General features: G+C 45.8%; 1 protein-coding gene across 1 annotated transcript; it reads left to right on the top strand.

The window, feature by feature from the left end:
• The first annotated feature begins 6,248 nt into the window (after positions 1-6,248).
• On the top strand, positions 6,249-7,346 carry GPR132 (G protein-coupled receptor 132). Its single transcript, XM_009288562.1, has one exon. The coding sequence runs from the start codon at positions 6,249-6,251 to the stop codon at positions 7,344-7,346; it is 1,098 nt and encodes a 365-aa protein (XP_009286837.1).
• The last annotated feature ends 1,006 nt before the right edge of the window (positions 7,347-8,352 follow it).

Raw genomic sequence — 8,352 nt, 5'->3', positions numbered from 1 at the left:
GGTGCCTGGATGGGTAACTCGATTGCAAAGACCCCTAGTCAGCAGAGATCGGCAGGGTCTGGGGGGTAACTATTGTGCTTTTTTTGACTTCTCCGTCTCTTCCCTGTTACTGTATCTGCAATTTTCTTGTTTATCTTTCTTAATAGGGGTTATTTTTATCACTCCAACTTCTCTGTTGGAAATTGAAACAGTTTTACATGAGTAGCTCATAGACAAATAAAACCAAAAAAAGCAAAATAAAGCCTTTTGCTTTCCCCCTTGTTTTCACTTCCCTCTTTACACCTACCTCAGTGTTAGCAAAAACACTACAGTCTCTTGAGGGAAGGCCAAATATTAATGCAACTGCCCTGAATGAGCAGCAAGAGCCCCCAGTCAAGTCTCTGCACCCTTTTCTGCTTCATTCAAGGACCAGACTCCAGTGAAGATCTTAACATTCACTCTGAAATTATAAGCCCTAAACTGACAGGCTCACAAAAGTCCACACACTTTTCAGGGCTTAGCAGTGGCATTTTCAAGGCAAAAGAACTGAAGAGGGTGATGTGGTTAGAGCTGCTGTCTACCTCCACATGACTCCAATGGCCAAATGCGCTGCTTACACAAAACGCTCTGCTTAGCACTTGCAGCATCCACAGAGAAGGTGCCTGGATGGGTAACTCGATTGCAAAGACCCCTAAATAGTCAGCAGAGATCGGCAGTGCCTCTGGAGGCTGAAGGAGGGTGCAGCTCACACTACCGCCAAGCTGCTCTCAGTACAACCTCTACCTCCACCTGCCTCTGCCTGCTCCACTCCTGGCCATGTGCTACTTACTGCTAATTCCCTTGTGCCAGCCCTGGTGCTGCCTTGACCCTAGTGAGCCACTTCAGAAGGGTCAACTGGTGGACAACTGGCCCAGACAGAAAAAGGCGCCAAGTTTTCTGCCAGCTTACCACTCTGTGCACGTTCACTGCAGGGTCTGGTGACCTACAGGGACAAGGCAGAGAGAAAAAAAGGTGACAGCCAGGCTGCTATTCTGACGTGGCTGTGATGTGAAACCACATCCTCACAGCATCCCAGGTTCATGATTTCATCTCCCATGAGCTGTGTAGGGCACCTCTGTAGGATAGTTCAATGCTCCCTGATGCTGGGTTGAAGAGAGGACAGATGACCATCACACAGGTTCTCCTGCACAACAAAGCAGTGCTTTGGCCCCTGTCCACAAGATGGAAGATCTGATTTCTAGACCGGACACCAGTTTGGTATTTGAAATCTGCCACTTTCTAGGAAAGCCTCAGAAAGAGCACCTTTCCATTCCTCCTGGTAAATCCGGGCCACCTGTCATGAAGAATGCAAGGTGCACTGGATCAAAAAGAAGGTGAGGAAAGAGCAGTCAATCTCAATCTGGTTTCACAGCCCTGCTTGGTGGGTCTGCAGCAAGACATTTCTGCTGCTTTCTCACCACACTACAAGAAAATGGGATTTCACATCCATCATGCCTCTTCCATCCACAACCCTTTTTACTTGGGCATCTCCAGGTGCCCTGCCCTTTTCCAGGGTTTTCTCTCCATAAGGTCTCAATACATTAGAGCATGTAGGCACTCCATTTTAGGAGTAAGAAATGTAATTATCTATTCATCTAACAGTGTGAACATAACACAACAACATTAGAAATGCTAGGCCTAACTACCCCAATATTGTGCCTATAACCTAGGCCAAGAGCAGATGTCCAGGGAAGAGTGTAAATACAGAGCAGGCACACAGCAAATCTTCCTTAGTGGATTTGGACACAAATCATCTTCCAGTGATTTGTGCTCAGGCGCTTCCTGAGCCAGAGGTGATGTCTCTGTCCTGGAAGATGAGATGTTTTGCACGTCTTGAAGGTGAGAAACATGCACGTGCTGACTGCGGTTTGTCGTGTGCAGTGAGTCTCACAGAGCAAGGAGCCTCAGAGTGCTGCTAAATATATGCTGAGCTGTTGATGCAAAACACAGCCAGCACCTGATGTAGCAACTAGTAATGGTTGGTGAGCCCTAGCAGAACAGGACAGGTCACGGAAAGGTGAGAACAGCTACTTTGGACAGGCTTTGCTCAACTGAAAGCTACAGGACAGCTAAGAAACCTAATGCATTGAAACAGCTTGTCTCTCAGAAACGCGTTCTTGGATATCGCTCATCCTTGGCATCACAGCTACATTTGACCCTTTATAAATGCTTGAAAATTGCTGGATGTGATAAATCTCTTAAGTTCTGCTGTTCCAACCAACGTTTCTATCACTAAAATTGCTCATCACAAATATTAGCAGAAAATGAACCCTGAAACGGTATATGTTTTTTTCAGCTGTGTAATTATTATTCTTTTTATTTGAATGAATCTCTGAGATGCAGGTTAGCCTGCTCCAGTCCTGCACCAGTGTGGGACAACAACAAAGTGCTCACAGGTAACCAGCTGCCTCTTTAGATAAAGCAGTACAGTTATGAATGCTACATTCAAGAGATGTGGGGATACACCCATCACAGCCCAGCCACTACAGAAGAAGACAGATCTGAGAATCTTCTGGGCTGAGCCAAGTATCAAAATAGCAAACTCTAAAGGCCTGACAACAGGATGAAAATGTGCATTCAATTGCAGAGGGTCAATGTCACAGGGAGAAATTTCATAAATTGTCTGCTGAGTGCTGCTTTCTGATCTTCAGTTTAAGGAGGAAACCCCTCTGCAGGCCTGGAAAGCTGAGCAGAGACAAGTGAAGCTCAGAACTGGGGCTGGATGCAGTGGCCAGGGCCAGAAGACTCTTCCCTGGACAGGGCAGAGAGCCAGGAGAAGGTGAGGGAGGGGTACAAATGGGTGTCATCCTCTCCTCCTTCCTGATACGGGGCTGAGACATAGAGCATTACTGCTGGGGAGGATCCAGGCTCCTGAGCTGACAGGCCAGACCTTCAGGAGAGGCATTCAGCACGTGCTTTTTCTCTACAAGTGTAAATTCACGTCTATGGCTGCACTTTGACAGTTGAGGTTTTGCACTTGGCAGTTGACAGTCATTTAAGGGTGAAGGTCTCTTCAGCTCAGTCTCTGCCCTGTGGCTTAGGCCATACACCAAAAGCCAAGGGAAAAAAGCATGCGCCGTGCAGGCAGCTTAAAAAGTCACAGGCATCTCCTTCCTGAGGCTCACTCATGGGTGCCAAGCGCGAGAAGTAGACTTGGAGCAGAGCAGGAAGTGAGGGGGCAAAGGAAGGATGCAAGAAAAAGAAACATTGGGAACCATGTGTCTACAGAATAACTCTTCTACCACTTCCTTCCTGCCCTGCACCATTGCCGGCTGCTTGTTGGTGAGACAGGTACCTCTGGGGGAACCATGCCTTCGCACAACGAGCGGCAAACAGCAGGTGTAGGCAGCGCAGAAAGGAGAATATTCAGACAAACACAGGGTCAAGAGAAGTATGCAAAGCCCAGGGGGAGGGGAGGAGAGCACACCTTCAACCACTCTTGAAGGTTTTTTTGCTAAGGTGCAAGGGGTAGATAGCTGCTGAGTAACCGAGATGGCATGCCACTGTGCCACGTCCCCACCTCGGCTGCTGCCATCTCCCTCACGTATGATTTGTATTCACCTGCCGTGCTTCACCTTAGAAGGGGAGGTCTCCAAGACCACCCTGTGGTGTGCAGGTGTAGAGCAGCTCTCACATCGGTCAGACGTGTCTGAGTCAAGGACGAGCTCTCGTATGCCTCATCCCAGGTGAGGTCTGGGCAGAGAACCACTGATGACCCTGAAACCAAGCACTGTTTTTAGTGTGTACACTAAACCACTGTGTACAGCAGTTCTGTAGGTGGCCCAGAGAAGGCCCCACCTCATTCACCAAGGGTGGCAGATGCCCAGAGGCAGCAAAAAACTCGTCACCACCAGCCCTTATAGCAACCATCATTTTCCTAGCCTAACACCAGCTATCAGTAAACTTTCACTGCTAGGGAAGAAGGGAAGTAATTTTACATCCCCTCACGCAGAAACCTTGCGGCAGCCCTGCTGAGTGCCATGCTGTCTTCCCCCCACACAGCAGTGAGGATCCTCTTCTCCAGTCGTTCTTAAGATGGGACATTTGAAACTAAAGGAAACCTTAGATCCCCCTTGAGAGGGCCTGAACATACCCACCGGACTGCAGACGGTCCAATTCTCAGACATGGAGGGATGTGGTGCCCTGGCAAGACACTTTGGCCCAATTAGCGCAGTGAGGGCTGCCTGCTAACCCTCGTCAACATGTCAGCACACGAGCGGAGCATGGTTTGCCACAAGGGGAAGTGGAAGGTAGTCACAGAGCATGGTCACACCCTCCTATGTACTTCTTACACACACACACAGAGCACTTTCTCAGTTCCTCTGTCCGTGGAGGCCCCTTCCAAACATCCTCACCCCGGGGAACAGCTTACACTGCCGCTGGGGACAGGGATGGCACTGCTGCCTCTGCCCCATCTGCTCGTTTGCCAGGACATCTTCACTCAGAAGCTGCTATCATTGAGTGGGGTCTGACTGCATTGAGGTACTTGCTGGAAATGAACACCTCTTGGCATGGGCCGGGAGAACCTCTCTTGGTGTTTATGGCTGTGGCTAGCACCACGCTGCTGTGAGGGTCTCGCAGGCTAAGGCAACCCATGTCCATTTTCTCACACCATTCTCATCATCTGGTAACTAAACTAAGTCAGGGGACCTGATTGCCCTTCAAGCTCTAGGGATCTTGCATGGCAGGTGCTCTGTTAGGCATTCAGGGTAGAGCTGCTTACACCACCCCAGGGACTGCTCTTGCCCACATGGAGAGGAAGGAAGGTCCCCACCAGCTTGTCCACCCTTCCAGAGATGCAGGAGACAATCCCACTGCACTGGGAGCAGTCTGCTTCCCCTTGGTCTGCTTGAGATGGGTCCAAACAAGCAACAAATAAATGCTCCAAGGATGCTAAAAGCTACCTTCTCCCCTGCATGAACTCAGGGTTAAAGAAATTGCTCTTACACAGTGTGGACCAAGAAAGCTCATGCCCCTCCTCTGTCTGAAGGGACTCAATCTCTGTCAACACATCTCCTCCTTCTGGAGTTAGTTGACTGTTCCCTGGAGCTGGTGTCCACCCCATAAGAGAATGCCCAAAAGATTAAGCCAGACAAGACCTTTTTTTATCAAGGATCTTATACAGTGGACACCTTCAACTCATAAATACAGCAAAGTACAATTTTTAAGGGCACACAACACCATTATGGCGCACCCACCTCCATATTCCTCTCTTCACTTGGAGAAGATTTCTGCATGGAAATCATCATGCAATTTTGCAAGAAATGCTTCTCCTAGCACTACTTAACACTAACCAAATGCCAGGTCTGCTCTTGTGTATGGTTATCTTGGAAACGTGGAGCTTTTTGTAACCACACCTGTTCAAAGAGGTCTTCACCTCCATTTCTTAAATGTGTGTATATTCTTTTCTTTGATCTTGTTTACTTCCTCTAACTGCCCTTATTTCCTGTTGTTTTCCAGAGGCATCAAACAGATGTGGTAGGTAGTTTCACCGGCTTATCGTGGTGGGTGTTATATAGAACTACAAGTTTATGTTCTTCAGTTGCAGTTATTGATTAAGAGGAGGGAGGAGAGAAGTATGAATTAGCCAGATCTGAACCACTACATTGTAATAGAGTGTGAAGGTACACACCAGTGGCCAGATTCTGGTTCTTGTATGCTGGATAGCCTCTGACACAACTACCACCACCCACTTCAGACGGTTCCCCCATCTGACCGACCATAAATGATAGCTTCTTTTGCAAGTCTGCCTCTGAAATCTCCACGGTTTGCATTTTTTGTTACTCAGTTTGAAAAAAAATGAATTGAGGACTAATGCCCTTAATTTCATCTGGGAAGTGACTTTAGTAATTAAGTAATTAGTAATTTAGTAATTTAGTAATTAGCAGCTCTGTCTTATTTACGAGGCAGCCTGGTTTAGGGACAGTCCCCAATACCCTCTTTTAGTGAATAGACATGCTGTAGTCAAGAAATTCCTTGTGAAGAAAGGCACTGTTTCCTGGAAGTAAATCAGACCTGACTCCCAGGAGACACTACAGGAGATCAGCAGGTCTTGGAAAACTTGCCTGTCTTAGATGCTTCCCCAAGACAAGCATCCCACCTGTTCCCCTGACATGTCCTGTTGGCACCTATGGGACCATAACCTTTACTGACACATTTTTAAGTGATGCAAATGCTAACTTTCCACCTTGTCTTCTGATTCTCAGGAAACACCAGCTGGAAAAAGAATAATGGAAAATTGTACAGACACAAATAATAGCTCCATTTGTACAGGAATTCCCTACAAAGACAGCAAGACACTTCTGGTTGCTGTTTACAGCATCGTTTTTGCCATAGGCCTTCCAGCAAATTGCTTAACTTCCCTGCTTACGTTTGTACAAATCCAAAGGAATAAAGTAATTGCCATCTACATTTTCAGTTTATCATTGTGTGAGCTGATGTATTTAAGTACCTTGCCTCTCTGGATTATCTATGTGCAAGGTGAGCACCAGTGGCATATGGGTGTAAACGCTTGCAAAATAACAGGATTCATCTTTTTCTGCAACATATACATCAGCATTCTGCTTTTGTGCTGCATTTCTGTGGATCGTTATGTGGCACTGGTGTATGCTCTGGAGTCAAGGGGGAGAAGAGGACAGAAAAAGGCAATCATAATAGTGTGTTTTCTCTTTGCTGTGGTTGCAATAATCCACATGCCCGTATTTCACATGGGAGTTAATTCAGGACATACGAAGACCTGCTTTGAGACTTTGCCCCTTGACATAACATTGGCTTCTTTCAGCTTTGCCAGATTCCTGTTTGGATTTGCCATACCTTTCACAATCCTCATTTTCACAAACTACAAAATTTTCCAAAGTACAAAAACAAGCAGCAGCTTGACTTGTCACCAAAAAGCCAAAGTGAAGCATCTGGCTATCGCCATTATTGTCATTTTCCTGATCTGCTTTGCTCCCTACCATGTGGTACTCATAATAAGATCCATATACTTCATGTTTCATCAGAATTGCTCATGTCCATTTGAAAAAGATATATATTCAATTTTTACAGTGTTTCTGTGTTTAGCCACTGCAAACAGCGTTGCCGACCCGATCATCTACGTGCTGGTCAGTGAAAACGTCAGAAAAGACTTTTACAGGAGTCTGAGAAGATGGAGATTTAACTCATCCAGGCTGAATTCATCCATTAATCACAAGACAGACAGCATAAAATTGAAAATGTCAAAAGAATCACAGGAAGGAGGGCTAAGAGAAGAAAACAAAGAAATATCAGATTCATCTGACATTCAAAAGATCTGTAATAGTGGCAAAGACCAAGAAGGTGGCAGCTAGCAGTTAGCTGCTGACACAAATAAGACGTTCCCAACACCAGCTGTGGGCTGCAGACTGTGGCACACAAGTATTTACATGCTGACGTCCATAGGAAGTTTTGCCACAGTGCACGGGCCAGCAACTCCTTGAGGATGCTGCAGGAGCGATACTTCTTATTTCTGTTTGTCTCCTACAATAAAGTTTGCTCACCAGTATCATTGATGAAAATATTGCTTTGCTATGGACACGTGGAATAAACTAAGTAATTTACTTTGACTCAAATTGAAATCTTAAAAGCTTATTTTTTGGACTGGCTCTTTTCCTCATACGAATTAAGAACCAGTTTTATCTTCTGAGATGGACAAAAAAAATTCCCTGCTGAGGAGAACAATGTAGGGCCCGTTCTTACGGTTGAAATTTTTAGTTCTTGAGGAGGTAGATGTTCAGATTCTCATACACGTACTCTATTGCTAACGTTTGTGGTTAACCAGTGGAAAATATTAAAAATGAGGAAGTCTTTCAACAAGAGCCTTGAAAATGTTCCTAATACTTCAGTACGCAGCTTTATCTACCTTGCACATTCTGGGGAGAATTAAAGGGCAAAACAGTGGCCTGTTAACACAGACCAACGGTACTTCTACTGTATTAGTCAAGATCCTGCACTATCCAGAAATTCTTAAAATGTACAATTCTAATGCTTGATATTTTACAATTAGTAGATTTTCCTTATTTTGCAGTTAAATCTGGAATGCACTTAAGTATACAGAAAATTTATACATTTCCGAGTGGTATCATGGACTGTTTTTATGCCATCTCCGAATGTTTTTTGAACTTGTGGTTCATTTCTGACTAAGCTAACACTTCCCTTTCGGTATTGATCCAATTTTTACTGTGTAGGACTCTATACAAGTGTTAAGTGCCTTACCGAGAAGGAAGGGATGGCAGCATGGAGAACACAGTCCCTTCTCCCCATAGATGGGAACTCCCTCAGACATGCTGGTGGTGCACACATGAGACTCTGCTGGGG

Source organism: Aptenodytes forsteri, unplaced genomic scaffold (assembly GCF_000699145.1).
Source record: "Aptenodytes forsteri isolate BGI_AS27 unplaced genomic scaffold, ASM69914v1 Scaffold123, whole genome shotgun sequence".
Taxonomy (NCBI): domain Eukaryota; kingdom Metazoa; phylum Chordata; class Aves; order Sphenisciformes; family Spheniscidae; genus Aptenodytes; species Aptenodytes forsteri.
Note: the sequence above shows the minus strand (reverse complement) of the source record. Positions and strands in the feature narration are given on the sequence as shown.

Bases quoted from the DNA above. Each gene is read 5' to 3' on its own strand.
- GPR132 (XM_009288562.1), top strand. From the start codon at position 6,249: ATGGAAAATTGTACAGACACAAATAATAGCTCCATTTGTACAGGAATT.